Consider the following 19,770-nt stretch of genomic DNA (forward strand, 5'->3'; position numbering starts at 1 on the left):
ACAAAATCTGTCTGCAAGGTACAGTACATGCCATCATTACTACACACAGTCACAAATGCATAAAGACATTGCATCATTCTTTACTGTTCGTACTGTTTTTTTTATTGTTTACTGTTTGTTCTTTTTTATGCATTTATTGTTGTTCATTGTTGCTGTTCACCACACTGACTTGAAAATGTTTGAAAAATAAATTTTTGCAATAGAAAGTTTGTAATTGCAAAATGTTTACTCTGATTCTTCTGTTTTATATTCTAATTGAATTTTCATTTCTGTTAACTGCAAAAACTAACAATTTTAAAATGCTAAACTTTGACAAATAATAGTTTGCTCATGTCTAAATATATATCCAAATGCATAATGTGTGATAAAATATAAAATTAGATTACAACAAGCAATCAGATTGCACAGTACGTGGCTGCAAAGAACACTGCAGCCATCTATTTATTACGGTCACAGCATTATTTTCAGGTCATGTTGTTTATATTTGTTGTTTATTTTGCTCACCAGATGAAAGCATCTGAATGTCACATTCTCATATTTTCTTCATGTTTCAACTTATAGAAGTGTAGGTTTTTACTGTACTAAAGTTCCATAAATTTGCTTATTTGCATATGCAAATTAATGGTAAATTTGAGAAATTTACCTGTAAATAAGATCAAAATAGCACAAAATCCCAAAAGAAGTGCATAATTGTATTGCTATTACTTCAGGGAAGAAGAAATTGTATCATTATAATCACCATCAATAAATAAATAAATAAATAAATAAACATACACTTTTGCTCTTTCCGGTCAAAAATGACCGGGAAGACCAAAGGTAGGGCTCATTTATGATGGGTAAAAAATAAAAAATAAAAAAAAAACATAGGATTTGGGTCTTTATTGCTTAGAAAATAAAAGTAATCGGACACCAATTAGTGGCAATACTCTTTCATACCTGGCATGGCCAAGGAATAGTCTCCAGTTTCTGTGACTGAATCAAAGAGTTGAGACTGTGAAGCTTTTCTGAGCTGATGCAGGAAGCCCACCAGACCAACCAGATTGAGTTTACTCACTGCATCCTCAAACAACCTGCAGGAAACATGTTAGAACATGCAGTCATACAAAGACACATTTTCTAAATGAGAGAAAAATTATGGCCTAATGGGTAAAATGGTGACATTGATAATGTTTTATTACTAAACGGATAGTTCAGGTCCAGGATGTTGGTCAAAATATACAATATAATCACAGCTGAACACCTTTTCACCCAGTTACTGTATATATCACTGTACAGCCCCCATGGAGGCCGGAGACTATATCTTCTAGTGGAAGGATAACATATTTGCCTCATACAATTTTGTCTTTAATATTTCTATTATGTAGTGACAGTTTTATAAAAGTAATAAAAGTCACTCTGCTGCTGCAATGTTAATCAGTTCACTATATAGTACGGACTCTCGTACCTTATTATTTAAATATAGAATGTTGCATCATTAAAACACTAAACTTAACAGCCTCTATGAATCTGATGAGAAACTCTGATGTGGATCTATGGGACATTTATCTTTGGAACATCTGTCAGTGACCTTCTTATTGTCCACAGTCCCGTCAATTATATAACAACGATTAAAGCTGTTCTCTGTTAAGTGTTAAACAAATGGACATTGTGCTTAAGGTTTCTCCCATGTATGAGACACATCCTGCATTTCATCAGATCACAAATTAAATAAAGAGCAAATCATTACTATAAAGGCAAAAAAATAAAAAAATAATGATGGTGTAATCACTGAAATAACTCCTACACTTTTACTTTTTCAACTAGGGCTGGGCGATACAGTAATAATTATAATTTATAATTTTCTTTATTTATCACACATTATACATTTGCACATATACAGTGAAATTCTTCTTTTTCACATATCCCAGCTAGGCTGGGGTCAGAGTGCAGGGTCAGTATATCAAATATTTATGATATGTTCTATATGATATTGTTGTCCATCTAAAATAAGGACAGAGATGTTTTAGGAGCATCTCTGATTTAAACCTCAGCAGTAAAACGGCATTACTGTAGAGTTTTATTTACATTAATGAATCAGTTCCTTAGAAATGTCTGATTCAATTAATTCATTTGAATCTTTGATTAAACTATTAGTTTGCATCATCACTCCAAAATGTTCACGGAAGTCTCTGCGTGGCATTGTTCATTTATTAAAGTGTTTTAGTAAAATATATGTAGGTAAATATTGCTGTTTATTTTTACATATTGTTATATTAGTGCATAAATGGTTAATGATTCCTCTGAAACAGGAAAAAACAAAAACAAAAAAGCTTTTAAGCCATTTCAGAGCAAATACATAAATACTGTAAATAATCAGAAAAACATCAAGGTATATTGTTAGCTATATTGAAAAGCAAAAAAAAAAAAAAAAAAAAAAAATATTTATGTACTAAAAGATGAATAATCACACCACCTTACAGCCCCTCCCAGTGGCCATTTTCAAAATAACTCCATTTATGACATGTCAAGTAGCAACAGGTATAAATAAATCAATACAATGGATCTTTCCAGCTGTATTTTGATTAAACATAATAGGAAAATATAGTTGTAACTCCCTTTCAATAAAAAATGGTTCCCACTTTATATTAGGTGTCTTTAAATACTATTTACTTACCTTAGAATGGTATTACCATGTACAGTACCAGTATGTACATGGTAATACATATTGTTTTACTGTAGATACATTTAAAGTAACTGTATTTACAGTAATTACATCTGTAATTACACTTAATAATGGAAATATGTTCATGTATGTACACATCTTAATTTTCAACACAGCGTACATAGTAATGTTATTGTAATAGTATAATTGTAACATACTATGTTAACACTTTACTATAAGGTTGCATTTCTTAACATTAGTTAACAAGATTAGTTAACATGAACTAACAATGGAAAATAATTTTACAGCATTTACTAATCTTGGTTAATGTTAGTTACAACATATACTAATACATTTTTAAAATCAAAAGTTGTATTTGTTAACATTAGTTAATGCACTCTGAACTAACATGAACTATCAATGAACAAATGTATTTTTATTAACTAATTTTAACTAAGACTAATAAATGCTGTACAAAGTATATTGTTAATTGTTTGTTCATGATACTTAATGCATTAACTAATCTTAACAACTGGAACCTTATTGTAAAGTGTTACCAAAAAAAGCATGTTGAACTGCACTAATAAAAAATAAAAAATAAAAACATTTAAAATGGGGCTGCATTTTAACAAGGTTGTATATTAAAGTTGTGAATATGTCAAAAACATTTCACACAATTTCAACATTAAAAACATTCCAAAGTTCAGTTCAAATTTTTTTATTATTTATATTTCACCCCATTACATTTTGTCATTTATATGCTTCCATACAGTGGAGCCAGGATGATTTGCACAGGGAAATTTACATTAAATTTTCATGAAAGTACATGGTATTTCAAGACACCTAATAGTGTGACCTACTGTACATATAAATGGTGTTGGCATTTTTGACTGTGGTTGGAACTTTTTCAAACTTAAGTGAAAAACAGATGGAAAGGTGATGGTGGGGAGATGCAGTCTGTGAAACCAGTACCTGTCAGCTTGTGTGGAGAGGGTGCAGACAGCTTTGGCCGCACTGATGCCGGTGAGCAGACTGCCTCCGCGCAGATCGAAACCTTTCCCGCAACTGCTCTCTCTCAACAGCTCCTGGATGGAAAGGGGCTGGATGACAGGATGACTGAGCCCCAGCTCCAGCTCTGAACTGGCCTCAACGCTCAACTCCAGCTCCAGGTCCACTGCCACGGCCTGCTGCGCCTGCGTTATAGTGATGGGCGGCTGGGAGCCTCCGTCACTGAAGTGAGTGTGTTCCAGTGAACTCACAAACTCTATCACTCTGAGGAATAGCAAAATAAATTCAAGTTCAATTTCAATTCAGTTTCAACTAATTTAAATATATTCAACTTTATTAAAGTAATTTAATGCCGGTAAAGCATTTGGGTAGTTGACACGTCCTGCGGTGTGACATGCAATACTGTTTCTAAAACTATTTTAACCCCAATGTTGTGTTCTGGTCATTTTGACCCAGACAACTTTTCTTTCTTACAAATTTTTTTTTGTTTCTTGTTTTTTGTTTGTTTGTTACCTAATCCAATTGGAATAAAATTATTTGACTTTGTTCATATTGGGCCATTTTCTTTACATTTTCTTGGTTTTATTATTTCACTTTGTCACACTTGTTGTGCTCCCGGTCAAAAATGACCGGCCATTGGAAATGAATGGATTAGACTACAAAATACAGAAATATTCAGTGTTCAGGAGCATCCCAATCCTTGAGATGAGCACATACTGTATGTGGATGTGTGCTTGCACACACAAAGTTCTCGGACATATGCACACACACAACACACACACAAATACACACACACACACACAATGTGTGTTGAGCGCCCTTTTGTGCATTGTCTTTCCATGTACACTCTGAGTAATATTTCAAGATATCCTTATCATATTATGTTGTGTTTGGGCTCATTTGAATCAGGATAGTCCGCAGTAAGTAACGATATGTCATTGTCTATGTTATCTGTATGTTTCAGGAAGTAATAAAGCAAAACGTGACAAAACGCTTCTTCTGTTTATTATCTATGTGGGTCAGTGGGAATTTCATACACTAAAACTCACTGCAGTTATATATATAAAATGTGTTCAAAAAAAGGAGTAAATATTTTTTCATAATTACTAAAAAAAGAAGTTGATAAAAAGATCTAATGCAAAATCTTGTGATAATAAATGCAATATGAGATATTTATAAAGAATCTTAGTGGGCTGGTCATTTTTGTCCGGTAACACAAAATGTGTTAGCACAAAACAAACACAACACAAGAGTTAAACAGCACCTTTAGTAGCTTAACAATAGCTTTAGTAACCTCTCATTACTTGAAAGAGTAAATGCAATATTTAACAATTCATTGGTCACACTGCAGGACTTTTTAAAATGCACTATTAATCAAATAAATAATCGAGATTACAATAAAGCTACCACAAATAACAAATCCTGAAAAGTGTTAGCAGTCCATGTACATCTACTCATGTTGCATAAAAATGTTCTATTTAATTTTTAATTTGACATTCGGTTTTGCAACGTTTGAGCATTGTAACAAGTCCATTACTCACTTCTGTGTATCATTTTTGTCAAAATTTGAATTACAGCTTTGTTTTTGTTTTTTATACTTTTAAGGGCAAGTGTGAAGTTGACCATTTAGGCAACTCGCTTTGATTTACTGATGTATACAGCAGTAATGAAATAATTTAGGACCACAGTTCTCAGCTTGTTTAAGATGTGTGGCCTATATAAATAAGGCATGCAGTTTATCCACCCAAAATAAGTATTTTAATGTAAATTATTTTAATCAAAATGAATTGCAATTACAATATCAAGGGAAATTATCAATTAGGATTTTTGCATACTCCTGCAGCCCTTTGAACACCAGATGAGTGACCAGTTACAACACCTAAAATATATACTTTCCCTTATACACTCACATAAATTTTATCCTAAAATCTTATTCAGTAAAATCTAAAAGCCCGTCACGTTTATGTGTTTGTGTAATGTTGGTTCTATGGTGAATTCAAGTCAAGTCATTTATGTCTGTTTTGTTTCACGTATGATTTACGGTTTTTGGATTCCACATTTGTAATAAACTGCACTTGGTTTCTTCACATCATCTCGTATTCGTCTGCCTGTCATTGCCTTGCCAGCCATCGTTACAGAATACCTCACCTAACCATGAACCCAGCAGTTCAACTCCTACGCCTATGTCAGGGGATTCGTCCCCTGGAGGAATATGTAGAGGACTTCTGCACTCTGGCCTGCAGGGTCGACTTTAATGAGATTGCCCTCAAGGACTGTTTCCATTTTGGGCTGAATGAGCCGGTCTCCTCCCTGATGCCTGATGGTTGGAGTACCTAAAGCCTAACTCAGTATATCGACCTTGCCCTACTGATAAGTGGTTCACCGTTCACTGTGGGGGAGGCGGATAATGAACCAGAGTCCCACGTCGTGGCCTCTGAGCCAGCATCCCACGTCGTGGCCGCCGAGCCAGGTCCCACGTCGTGGTCGCCGAGCCAGGGTCCCACGTCGTGGTCGCCGAGCCAGGGTCCCACGTCGTGGTCGCCGAGCTTGCACCACCTTCTGCCCCGGATCCTGAGTCTGTTCTATGCCATGTCACAGCCACGCCTCAGCCTGCTCCATGCCATGTCACAGCAACGCCTGAGCCTGTCACAATAACGCCTCAGTCTTCTTCACACCATGTCACAGCCGAACCTCAGTCTGCTCCATGCCATGTCACAGCCAAGCTTCAGTCCGCTCCATGCCATGTCTCAGCCAAGCTTCAGTCTGCTCCATGCCATGTCTCAGCCAAGCCCCAGACTGCTCCATGCCATGTCACAGCCAAGCTTCAGTCTGCTCCATGCCATGTCTCAGCCAAGCCCCAGACTGCTCCATGCCATGTCACAGCCAAGCCCCAGACTGCTCCATGCCATGTCTCAGCCAAGCCCCAGACTGCTCCATGCCATGTCTCAGCCAAGCCCCAGACTGCTCCATGCCATGTCACAGCTAAGCCCCAGACTGCTCCAAGCCACGTCACAGCTAAGCCCCAGACTGCTCCATGCCACGTCACAGCCAAGCCCCAGACTGCTCCATGCCATGTCACAGCCAAGCCTTTGCTCCACGGTCCAGGCCCACCTCTGCTCCACGGTGCAGGCCTGCCACCGCTCTATGGTGCAGGCCCGCCTCTGCTCCGCGAGCCAGCGCTCACGCCTGCCACGGCCAACGAGTCAGCATCCACACGTACCATGGCCAAGTCAGGATCCTGCCGTACCATGTTACCACATCATGCCATGTAGCTACGTCAGGTGACCACGGCCGCCAACCCCCCCCTCCACAGTGAACTTTGTGTTTATGTTGTGTTTAGGAGCCGCCCCTAGTGGGGGGGATATGTCACGTTTATGTGTTTGTGTAATGTTGGTTCTATGGTCAAGTCAAGTCAAGTCATTTATGTCTGTTTTGTTTCCTGTTTGAGTTACGGTTTTTGGATTCCACATTTGTAATAAACTGCACTTGTGTTCTTCACATCATCTCGTCTTCATCTGCCTGTCATTGCCTTGCCAGCCATCGTTACAAAGCCATAAGAGGACGGGCCTTGTGATCTACCGCAGGTATGTTTTTTTTTTTTTTTTTTTAAACCTATTAAATCCATCTATATATTACATTTCCATATTTTTCAAAGATTTCATCTGGGCCTGTTCATTCTGGGAAAACTGCCTTCAAACAGGTTGATTAGTGAGTGTTTCACCTGAACACATGCAGCCAGCAGTTGTGGTTATGGCTGCCCATCTCCAGTCCCACATTGAGTATAGCGTCCATGCAGAGCACATGTGCTGTGTGCAACCTCACGCCCTGACAGCGACCCATCTGCTCCAGTTTCTGCTCCACACGCTGTTTAACTACAACAGACACATGCAGGTGCACATAAGGTGAAGAAACATCAAGCAGGGGTCAGTAATGCACAGCAGTGATGCATTAAAGGTGCACTAAATAGATTTTTTTTCCCAGTAGATTTCGCTGGCTCTTCTTCATCTCAGTGGGATACCTGTCAACATGGACGCATGACATTTTTTTTTTTGTTCAACTTGAAACAACTCGATTTTGGTCGGGATGTCACAACTACCGACTGTTTTTGATGAAATCTCGCCCTCCCGCCGACCGTGCTAAATACAGACGTAAACAGGGTCAAAATATTTTTTTGTGATCCAATCACACAAACTATAAAAATAAGTTAGATAATAATAATAATGTAATATTTGTTTCATATGGCTGGTCATGTGATCTCTAAATCCGCTTTTTTATTTAATCTCATGTGAGTTCACATCATTTTAAACAGATCTGTCAAAAGTACTATTCATTTCTTTATGTGTAAAATTACTGAATGCACCTTTAAAAGTTAGATGTCCAAATCTCTTAATAGAGACATTTGCGAGGGCACAGGAAATTACTAGGGCCAGGACAGGCTGGATTCTCACATGAGACCAACATGTGACCTGTGATTCTTGTACCTTGAGTAATGGCGTCTCTTGTCTCGCCCATTTCTTTCTCCTCTTTCTCTTCCTGAACACATGATGCTGCTGCCATCTGAGCAAGAGCTGACGCACAGTTAGCTGCCACACCTGAAACAAAAAGAATTAAATCCCTGCACACATAACATTTCCACTAGTTTTTCTGATTCCCCTTTACGACTCATATAAAATGCATGCCGAAGATGTTAGGTATGTGTGAGGGAGTGTTGTTCCAAACCCTGCTGTGCTGTCTTGCTGTCTACTCCCTAGATAGATAGCTTTATTCTATGGCAGCATCCTAACTGAAATGGACAGCATTTCAACTCAATTTGTTATCCAAATAGTACACTTAAAAAAAATAAAAAATTCCTGTGTAATTTACAGATTAAAAAAAACTGGCAGTTGTGGTAGCCAGACATTCACTGTAAAGAATACAGTGACAATGTTTCAGGCACAGTTCACTTTCATATATATAATTAAATTATACAGTATAATGTTAATATAGCAACCTGCTGGAACTACAAAAATATGCTTTGCACTTTTAAATGTACTGTTAACCACCTAGGACACATGGTGACTTAAATGTCATCAAAAGTAACCCTTCCAGGAGCAATGGCCAATAGACATGTACAGACAGTGCAAAGTGTCACTCACACATAACATAAAACACCACCAGAGTACCACACTAAAGTAATGCAAGAAACATTAAACAACATAAAATGTAACATAAAATCTAATGTATTTACTGTAACTGGTATCAAACATAAGAAGAAACAAATATTGAAATAAACTGTAATGAAATGTTATGAGTCATGCAGGGACTTTTGGGAACGCCCATTTATTAATGTGACTTTAACAATACTGTAATTTACTGTAAAAATTTTTCGCAAAGTCTGAACCATAATGGTCTAATCATAACTATCATAACACATAAACCCACACTGATCGATCAGGTACTTTGTCATCCTTCTGAAGGCCATGCAGAGACCCTAAATTTCCACACCCATTTTCAAATCTTCCCCAACATTGCAATCTCTTTGTTAGTTAAACACTACATACTACAACTACAGCAATGGTCCTTCTAAGTGAGTAGCAATGGCTGTACCTGTCTAGCCCTCTCTTATGATTCACTCAGACTACGCACCAGTGGGTGGACCAAAGAGGGGATGATTTAAAAGGAGGCATTAATCTGTTGCTGCGGTGGTGCCCCAAGTGTCACTGAACGCTACAGGCTGAACTGAATCAAATGTGCCGTTACCCAGAGCACAGCTGAGGGCCGCAGCCTTGCGTAGACCATCCAGACTGAGGCAGATGGTGTCCCTCTCTCTCTGGGTTTGCTCTTTAACTCCCTCCGCTCCCAGAATGAAGGCAAGACCCCTGGAGCTTCCCGCCATGCGCCCTGTGAGCGGCGTGGACAGCGTGTCGATCAGGTTTTTCCAGCAGCCAGTCAGGATGTAGCGGGCAAACACCACACCTGAAAGGATTGAAGCCACAAGGAGACAATTAGAAGCGATGTTGTCAATTTGAGATAACTCCACCTAGCTCATAACAGCAGACGACTTTGCCACTTTTAACATGGAAAAAACGAACAATCTGATGATTGATGCATTCAATTCTCAACACCACTAGTCTCGCCTAGACAGAGCTTGGAACGAACAGCAAAAGGTCTGGTGTGTATTGCAGCTTGTTCAGTCTAGAACTGTCCACTTAGAGCAGAAGAGACTGTCTGACTGACATGTAAAGCGACCAATCACAGCTCACATTCATTCATGCACTCGTCTTATCAGAGATCGATTACACCACAACAATAGACTGGTGTGGAAATAAAAATTACATTTAAGTAATGGTGCATCAGTCTCCATGAGCGACTGCTCAGGTGAAAGACAAAAAAATTGTCAATTTTAGAGCCTAATTTTAGTCCCGTACAGTAAAATTAATATGTAATACGTAAAAGCCTCTGTAACCCCTGTGTGTGTGTGTATGCAGAACTGCTCACACAGCATGCACTCTACCTGCCACCAGGTTGCCACTGCTGTTCTTGTCACAGGTGAAGGGCGACTGTGTGGAGGCCTTTCTGATCAGCTGACCACCAATAGCACTGCTGCCCAGCCCATCAATATCTGACAGAGAGAAGGATAAGAAATGGAAATAAAAATTGAAAAATTCTAAAGGACTATTCTGCATCCTAAACACAGAATGTAATATAATTTAATATAATATTAGGGCTGCAATTTTGATTATTTATTCGAATAATTGGATTAAAAAAAAGCCACATTTTATTTCTTGTATTTTATTAAAATGTATTTATTAACAAACAAATGATTTTATTGCTATACATTGTGTTCTAAAAAAAGCTAAAAAGAAATTTTACAATATAATATACAGTATATTATGTTTACATGTTATATAATTGGGTTATTTTTGATCTAAGCATCTGGAACCATTTGAAATCAACAGTTTTATTTCAAGGTGCTGTAGGCAATTAAACAAACTCTGTTTTGCTTTCTTTTTTTTTCTTTTTCTCCCAATTTGGAATGCCCAATTCCCAATGCGCTTTTAAGTCCTCGTGGTCGCTTAGTGATTCGCCTCAGTCAAGGTGGCGGAGGACGAATCCCAGTTGCCTCCGCATCTGAGACTGTCAACCCACGCATCTTATCATGTGGCTTGTTGAGCGCATTGCCACGGAGACGTAGCGCGTGTGGAGGCTTCATGCCATCCACCACGGCATCCACGCTCAACTCACCACGCGCCCCACGAGAACAAACCACATTATAGCGTCCACGAGGAGGTTACCCCATGTGACTCTGCCCTCCCTAGCAACCGGGCCAATTTGATTGCTTAGGGGACCTGGCTGGAGTCACTCAGCATGCCCTGGGATTCGAACTAGCAAACTAGGTGGTAGCCAGCGTCTTTTACCACTGAGCTACCCAGGCCCCTGCTTTCTTTCTTTGAAGTGTCATTGCAACTACTGTATTGCAAGTCTTGGATCTTTTGCTTTATTGCATGTGGGGGGTTTGTGTACTTTTACGTTTTGTTTGCGTCAGTGTTTTATCTTTACGTAATCGGGCTAATCTTTACGTATTAGATGCATATTGGTGTATATCTATCTTAGCACATACCTGTATATTTGCATTTTGTTAAAGCATAGCTTGCAGGATAGATTTAACTTGTCACGACAAAACAGACACAGAAGGAGGGTTCAACCGAATAGCGGGAGCTTTATTGAAGATCTTTAGGTAAGTCAAACGTTATAGGAGAGATCAGTAACTTAATTTCAAATGACAGAGTTTGTGTTTCCAGTTTGCAGCAGGAGTACTAATCCAGGTAGTCAGAGGAAGAAGATGAGTCCTTGGGATCGCGGAGACGAGGAATATCGAGTAATCGACTGGAGCTTCATGTAAGTAGTCAGTAGGAAGAGCAGGTAAATCTGAGTGTTCCTTGCGGAGACTAGACAAGGATGGAGTGGCAGGGTGAGTATTTATTGGGGTGATGTGATTGAGTGCTGGATTGGGATCAGGTGAAAATGATTAGTAGTCCAGGGAGAGAGAGCGGAGTGAGAGGGGAAGTCCGGTGTGGATGTGACATAATAAACTTTTTATTAAGTCTCAACATAAATTTTGTATTCTACAATCCTTTTTTCTCATCAGCTCAGAATATTAATTTCAGTAATGCTTTTAGCACTTGTTGATAAGCTAGCCAACATTTTGGGTTTGGACAAAAATCTTGAAAAATGTATTCCCTACCTGAGAGCAGATAGTTTTTTTTAGTTATTATTATTAAATTTTTTCATTAAGCTCTTAATAATTTGGGTATTCTTTAGGAATATCTGATGTCAAACCAGGCCAGTTTGTTTCCTAATGTCAAGCATCATTAAAACAGAACATATTTTACACATGAGAAAAATGTTTATATTTACTATACAGTGGATATAAAAAGTCTACACACCCCTGTTAAAACAGCAGGTTTTTGTGATGTAAAAAATTAAACAAAGATAAGAATATTTGCACCTTTAATGTAAAAATTACAAACTATGCAATGCCACTGAAAATCAGAGTGACATATTTCAGAAAAATTAAAATTAAAAAAATTAGGTCTAATAGATTCTACCTGACATATTATTTAATATGAAATGATTCAATAACATTTGTGGTATAGTTTAACGTAATACATTCCAGTAGCCCAAGTGTGGTAATGAATAGTTTAAATAGCCTTCCAATTTATGTTGGTGCATGCAACAATGTTGTCTGGATTGCAAGACATGCATATGAAACCAGGCTTCAGCTGGAAGGCATAGATGAGTGTTTCAGATGAGCAGCATATTTAGCGCTTATAAAGCATTGCCTGTGAGATGAATATCATAAAATTTGATTTGGCTTTGTGTAATTTCAAATGGGTGGTGCACAAAAATGTAAATGCAGGAAAAAACATGCTTATTAAATCTTTATTGATTGTGCTCCCTTTTTTTGTTGCTATCGGTTTGATTGACGCAGATGTATGCTCTTGCTTGCTCACTGAAGTGTAACACAGACTCGCTACTGATAAAGACAAACAGTTTTGCAAGTTGGAAATACGTGCTTGTTTTTGAATTCATAAGATGTATACATTATAAAACATAGAAAATAACAGTTACATGTAAGTTATGCGCTGGTGAGAAACCACTTTCAAGCGCATCAAACAGCACAAGCACTCTGTCAGCGCACCTGACGCAGCAACCGGTCAACATTAAACTGTATGTTTATGATCTTCTTTGAAGTGTTTAACATAAAGGGCTCCCGTGTGCTGCACAACTGGTCATGTTTTTTCCACTTCAACTTGTCTTCACCATTTTTCAAACGATTTTCATAATGCAACCTTATTTTTCACTACTGTAAAGTTTATCAATTAGTTGTTGCTGCACTATATAATACAATGTAAAATAGCTGTCACTCGATAAAAATTTTTAATCGAATTCATTACATGACATGCAGATTAATGAATCAAATTAAATTGCAATTAATCGCACATATCAATATATGCTGAGAAAGACCCCACATAAAGACAATTAAATAAAATACATAATAATTCAAATAATTATTATATTTTAAACAACAGTTAGTTCCAGTCTTTGAATCTGATTGGACAAGACATTTCATGAGTACTGATGTCTCCAGAACATTAGCAATCGTACACTTCACTGTATGTATCACACCGCTTTTGTTCATGCCGTTCTAAGCTAAAGTGTAAGAGCAGCGCAAATGTGTTAAAAGCAGCTAGAAGTGTCTTATCCGCTCAGACGGCTATTTCTTCACAGAGAAGATAGGATGTATTTGACCAAAACTCCATTATCTTTGGCAAGCTGACACTACACTACAGCTGAGGAACAGAGTTAAACAGCTTTACTGTTCATCACAGCTTGGAAGTCGCAACAGATGCAGGTAATCGCACACGCTCAATCACCCGTACTCGCTCTCTCTCTCTCTCTCTCTCGAAAACACACACACACCATTGTTATTCCAATAACTTATTAGAAACAGCCAAAGCCATCGTTTCTAGTCCTAAAATGACACTTTCGATTTTGTAATGGAGGCTTGTGTGCATATTTTGAACTAGCAATGGAAGATCCTGATCCGTGGTCTAAGAAAGAAGTTCTATGCACAAGCACGTTTTTTGTAACAGTCCTTAGTTTTTCATAATTTTCATCATTTACTTGTTTGTGCTGATATAGGGCCATACAAGTCTTGCTTGTGTAATATTTTCTATTATATATTATATTATATAACATTCAGTATATTGTCAATATCTTGTTAATACAGTATATTAACATTGTTAAAATATTGTTTGTTTTATTATGTATATTTTATTGAACATAAACCTACAGTGGACAGCAGTCATTTTGCATCGAGTTCGTCATTGTGACTTTTGCATCAACGAGTTCTTGTGTTCTTATGTCTGCGCCTGTCAGTCTAAGCACATTTGCATCAGATGGATGCATTTGGAGGGTCTGACTGGTTTTCAGCATCATAAACCCCATGTTTTTTGTATGCTGTGTCAAAGTTAAAAGTAGTTGAAACTCTGATAATCGAGTCTGGAGATCCCTGCATTCTGCTGTATTTGTCCAGCTGTGAAGAACGCATCCTGAGTGAACGGCTCTCATTCTGTGGCTGCACAGCTTTGAGGCATGCTGACTGCCCCCTGCTGATGCGGCTCGTAAAAACACATATTTTCATGCACTTATATTATATGTACCGACAGGGTTGGGGAGTAACGGAATACATGTAATGGGAATACGTATTTAAAATACAAAATATAAGTAACTGTATTCCACTACAGTTACAATTTAAATAATTGGTAATTAGAATACAGTTACATTCAAAAAGTATTTTGATTAATGAAGAGATTACTTTGCATTTTATTTTCATTTGTTTCATTTAATATTTAGTCCTTTCAGATGGAAAACATTTATCCAAATAAATGATGCGATCCAAAGTGCATTTGAACAGCAGTGAAACACTTTTTTATGATGTGTTACATTCATACGAGCAGACAGAGCAGTTTGAAGTAAGTTTGGAGCAGAAGAAATAGAATTAAACCTTGTGTAAATTGTCAGCTTTACGCTAAACTAAAATGCTATTTCTAGCCATTTTACATGCACATGTTACCAGACACCATCATATTTTTTTATCAAGAAAATTCACATTGGATAATAATTTCTTTTTTCTAGTAAGACCTTTTATATTAGGGCAAAAATCGTTTTCTTGATAATAATTTTTGTATTGTTTTCATGTAAAAATATCTAAAAATCCTTAAAACAAGATCAGTTTGATTTATCTTGTTTTAGAAACAACACTGCATAAGATATTTAGGTTTTTCAGAGAATGTATTTTTAACATGTGTATTTTGTCTTACTGTACTGGCAGAGTTTTTATAGTCAAAACAAGTGAAAAAAATTTACCAGTGCTGAAGAAGTAATCCAGAGTATTTAGAATATGTTACTGACCTTGAGTAATCTAATGGAATACATTACAAATTAAATTTCACAGCATGTATTCAGTAATCTGTAGTGGAATACATTTCAAAAGTAATTCTCCCAACCCTGTGTACTAATAGTAGGAAAATACTCTAATTACAGAACTTGCCTGTTGGTCTGGAGGCATGATTAATTGCTTTAATGTTTTAACCGGTAATTTCTTATATAATTAATTAAATGAACGCATTATATCGACAGCCCTAAATATACTGTATTGTATTGAATTGTATTACATTAAATTATATCATAATTTAGATCATTCAAATACTTCACTCCGTAGAGTTCACTGTATTGGGCAACACTGACACGAGACATGTGGAAGCCCCTTTACTAATTTTGTGCTGCCTGCTCTTTTATGGTTTGGTGAGGCGCATTGTCTGTGCATCTGGAGCTGCGCTGACTGCCCCCTGCTGACTGTGACTCACAAAAACATCAAGGTGGTATTTCAAGATTAACTTGCTCCGATGGTGGAAAAAGCTGTACTTTTATTACAAAATGTACGTATGGGACAGGGGGCATGATTGTGTAAATTTTTCTATTGTGTTATTTTTCATATGATAAATAACTGAATCAACAGCCCTAGAATAAGATACTCTACATGGTAAAATTCTTCACAACCAGGTAGTATGATTGAGTTCTTCAGCATTAGTGCACACACACAGGACTGTTACCAGTGAGTATGGTGATGAGGGGTAGAGACTGCTCCTCAGCTGACCCCCAGTATCCAGCCTCTCCCAGCAGATTCCTCTCCAGCACCTGATTATAGAGTTCCTCGATCCATGCCTGAGACAAAACCACCAGAACACCACTGCTCTGGACCTGACGCACAAACTCCTTCTGCGCTCACACACACACACACACACACACACACACACACAGCTCAGTCAACATCACCATAATATTGAGTGTCTGAAAGCACTAACAGCTTATCCACAGGTCCTGCGCTTTATTTACAGTTAAAGGAAAGGTTTACACAAAAATCTACCCCAGCTCATGAATCTAAGCCATGCTTGTGTTCAATTAAAAATGCAGCATTTGGAAGCAGCATCGCATTAAGTTTCACAGAATGTTTGCAAGACACATTTTATTTTCTCTTGACGTGACCAATCACGACTGCAAATGATATTTAAAAGCTACAGAAGAGATTACTTTGCATTGTCTTGAATTTGGGATAGTTCCTCACTAAAATAAATTGTATGACTTCAGAAGACATTTACATTTATGCATTTGACAGACACTTTTATCCAAAATTTACTGTAAGGTATAGTTCAAGTTGAACTCATGATGTTGGCATTGTAAGTGCCATGCTCTACCAGTTGAGCTACAGGAACACATAGACTTAGTATATCACTGGACCAAATTATTATATCACTGTACTTCAGAAGAAGAATTAAGTGTGTCCAAACTTTTAACTGTTAGTGTACATCTGATTACAGTGTCATTAAAATGTTAGTTCATCCCTTTAAAAAAAACTAAACATATGTGTAAAAACACCTTAACATTAAAGCAGACCCTGAAATATGTCACATATCATACCAGAGTGACCAGAGCAGGCGTGGTCTTCCTGTGGTAGTAGTCACAGCAACAGAGTTTGAGGTTGAGCAGTAGAGCATAATAAGACACCAAATACAATCCATCAGCATTCATCAGAGCCTGACAACTCAGGGTTTCACAGCCCTCAAAGCCTGGAGAGTGAACGCCACCTACAGACCACACAACAATTACCTTCTACTGCACATACACAAACACCTTTACACTCAACTTAAAGTGTCTCTAAAAAGTTAAAACAATGCAGACAACCAGTGTCAGGTCAAAATATAAACTTTAGTTAGATTTATGTTTTTTAAAACAAGAAGAAAACTGCCAAACATCTGCCAGTGGGGTAAGAAAAGTAAACTTAATTGATAAATAAAGCTATTCTCTGAAAACAAGTCTTATTATCTCATGCAATTATTGCAATGATTGTGTTAGTCTATATCACATACCGCCTATAACACATATAGTATCTCATAAATATTAGCATTAGCATCTGCCACCCTGCTCTCTCTAGTTTTCGGTATCGGCCACTGAAAAATCCATATCCGTTGATTGTTACAGACAACATGTGTAAATAAACAATGCTATCAGTGGCTCCAATTAATTCTTAGTGAATTCTGCCCACAGACTAGAACAATTACCGACCTCTTGTATTTGACACATGTGTCATGTTACCTGCTTGCAGCCCTGAACAGAAGGTGGAGGAGAAGTTCTGTAGGGAGACATCTACATCTGTTGTGCTGTGCAATCCTAGCAGACGAGGCAGCAGCGCAGCTAAAGACTGCACAAAGAGCCGGGCACTCTGCTGATCAGCTTCTTGGTTCTTCAGCAATTTCAGGGACAGAGCAGCTGTCCGTAGTGTATGATGTCCGGGACAGTCCCGCGGCGTCTCTTCCTCATCGGCGAGCGAGCAGTTATCAGAGCCCATGTCCGACACGTCGGAGCGTCCAGAGTCCTTTTCTGCAGCCATGGAGTACTGGTCGCACGAATCGAACTCTGTTCTGGACAATTCCTGCTCATCCGTACTAAAGTTGCTTTCGCTGTAGCGCGGGCCATGTGACCACGTTCGAGACTCCACAGACAGGAAGTTGGTAATGTCAGGATAAGCCAGGCCATGGCTGCGTTGAACCACGTCGGGAGGGGCAGCACTGGAATTAGCTTCTGGGGGGCCACTGTCTCGTACACATACTGGCCGGTCAGGGCCCATTCCTGCAATGGGCGACGGCAGGCGTGGTTCCACCCCGCAGTCCTCTGGAGTGGTTTGGCCCAAGTCCCTTTCCAGAGTGGTCTGACTCATGTCCCCCTCTAAAGTGGTTTGGCCTGTGTCAGTTGTAACACTGATGCTGATATCAGGGCTGCGTTCAAGAATGGTGCTCTCCCAGGTGGCATTCTCAGACGAGAGCACGCGCCGCTGCCAGCGGAAGTCCGCTTCATTAAGTTCTACAAATTCTTGCATAGACTCCGCCCCCTCCTTTAGCTCATCCAATCGGCGCAGCAGCATGCAAGTTTGGTCCTGCTGCAGGCCCCGCCCTTGACTGAGCTCATCTAAAGCACCCAACAGGGCACAAGCACAGGAGACGGAGGAGTAGCAGGCCTCAATCCCACCCTTCATACACGCTTCAGTTATACCATCCATTACCCTGAGTGTGCAGGAGAGACACATAAAACTCAGTAACATCATTGACATCAAAGACTGCAAAGGTCTACAAAGGTCTAAAAAAGGCTGTAATTGTCTGTTAAAGTCTTGCCAGGTCTGGCATAGACTGCCAAGGTCTATCAAGGTCTGGCAAAGACAGCAAAGGTCTAGCAAATCTGGCAAGTTCTGGAAAATCTGTCATGGTCTGGCAAAGACTACCAAGGTCAAACAAGGTCTGGCAAAGGCTGCAAAGGTCTGGCAAAGTATTGCAAGTTCTGGCAAAGTCTGGCAAGGTCTGGCAAAGACTGCCAAAGTCTACCAAGGTCTGACAAAGTCTGAAAAGGTCTGACAAAGTATTGCAAGTTCTGGCAAAGTCTTGTAAGGTCTGACAAAGTCTTGTAAGGTCTGGCAAAGTCTTGTAAGGTCTACCAAGGTCTGGCAAAAAAAAAAAAAAAAAAAAAAAAAAATGCAAATGTATGGCAAAGTCTTGCAAGTTCTAGCAAAGTCTCCCAATGTCTGGCATGGTCTGATGAGTCAGGGGACACTTACAGTTTAAGAAGATCAAGATGTGACTTCCTTTTCGAGAAGGATCTCTTCCTTGTCTCAGGCTCAATGACACATGGACCAGCCAGGTCAAACAAGCGCTGGGGGCTTCCCACAATCTGTCAGGGACAAGAACAACAGAATACTTTTATTATAAATAATATACATTTAATAGGGGTTCTGATAACGATGGGACAAGTAACGAAGTGCGATTTTTGTATTTAGGCTTTTGTCATGTAGAGACACTAAACAAGGATAAATCTCACAAAACCTGTCAAAATTGTGTCCAGTTCATATTTACCTATTTTTGTGAAGCTCTGTGATAGTGTGACAAATATATACACTACCGGTCAAAAGTTTTAAAACACTTACTCATTTAGAATAATAGTAAAGTCATCAAAACTATGGAATAACATAAATGGAACTATGGGAATTATGTTGTGACTAAACAAAATCCAAAATAAATCAAAACTGTGTTATATTTTAGCATCTTCAAAGTAGTCACCCTTTGCCTAGAATTTACAGACATGTACTCTTGACATTTTCTCAACCAACTTCTTGAGGTATCACCCTGGGATGCTTTTTAAACAGTATTGAAGGAGTTCCCATCTATGTTGGGCACTTATTGGCTGCTTTTCTTTATTATTTGGTCCAAGTCATCAATTTCAAAAACTTTAATTTTTTTATTTTTTTATTAAATTTTATATTGAAATTAATTAATATGGTGGCACAATTATATTTTTGTCTACAAAACTAATTTCAAACATATAAGCATACGCATTCAGATCAAAAGATTTTTAAGATCATGAGAAACATTTCAGTCAAGTGTTTCAAAACTTTTGACCGGTAGTGTATATATTTATCACACCATCACACATTCATAAAGTATTCAGACCCCTTCATTTTTTTCACATTTCTC

At 38.3% G+C, this 19,770-nt stretch overlaps 1 protein-coding gene across 3 annotated transcripts in view; it reads right to left on the bottom strand.

Annotated features, from left to right (window-relative positions):
* Positions 1–19,770, bottom strand: part of arfgef3 (ARFGEF family member 3) — a 116,257-nt gene that overhangs the window by 57,950 nt on the left and 38,537 nt on the right. For all 3 annotated transcript variants that reach the window (XM_051650864.1, XM_051650865.1, XM_051650863.1), the window contains 10 exons: positions 18,858–18,970; positions 17,348–18,312; positions 16,673–16,839; positions 15,808–15,973; positions 10,143–10,250; positions 9,389–9,604; positions 8,131–8,241; positions 7,371–7,521; positions 3,614–3,913; positions 937–1,070 (listed from right to left, as the gene is read on the bottom strand). In XM_051650864.1, the coding sequence (XP_051506824.1) occupies positions 937–1,070; positions 3,614–3,913; positions 7,371–7,521; positions 8,131–8,241; positions 9,389–9,604; positions 10,143–10,250; positions 15,808–15,973; positions 16,673–16,839; positions 17,348–18,312; positions 18,858–18,970 (2,431 nt within the window). The remainder of the gene's footprint in view (positions 1–936; positions 1,071–3,613; positions 3,914–7,370; positions 7,522–8,130; positions 8,242–9,388; positions 9,605–10,142; positions 10,251–15,807; positions 15,974–16,672; positions 16,840–17,347; positions 18,313–18,857; positions 18,971–19,770) is intronic.

This window comes from Myxocyprinus asiaticus, chromosome 23 (assembly GCF_019703515.2).
Source record: "Myxocyprinus asiaticus isolate MX2 ecotype Aquarium Trade chromosome 23, UBuf_Myxa_2, whole genome shotgun sequence".
Lineage (NCBI taxonomy): Eukaryota > Metazoa > Chordata > Actinopteri > Cypriniformes > Catostomidae > Myxocyprinus > Myxocyprinus asiaticus.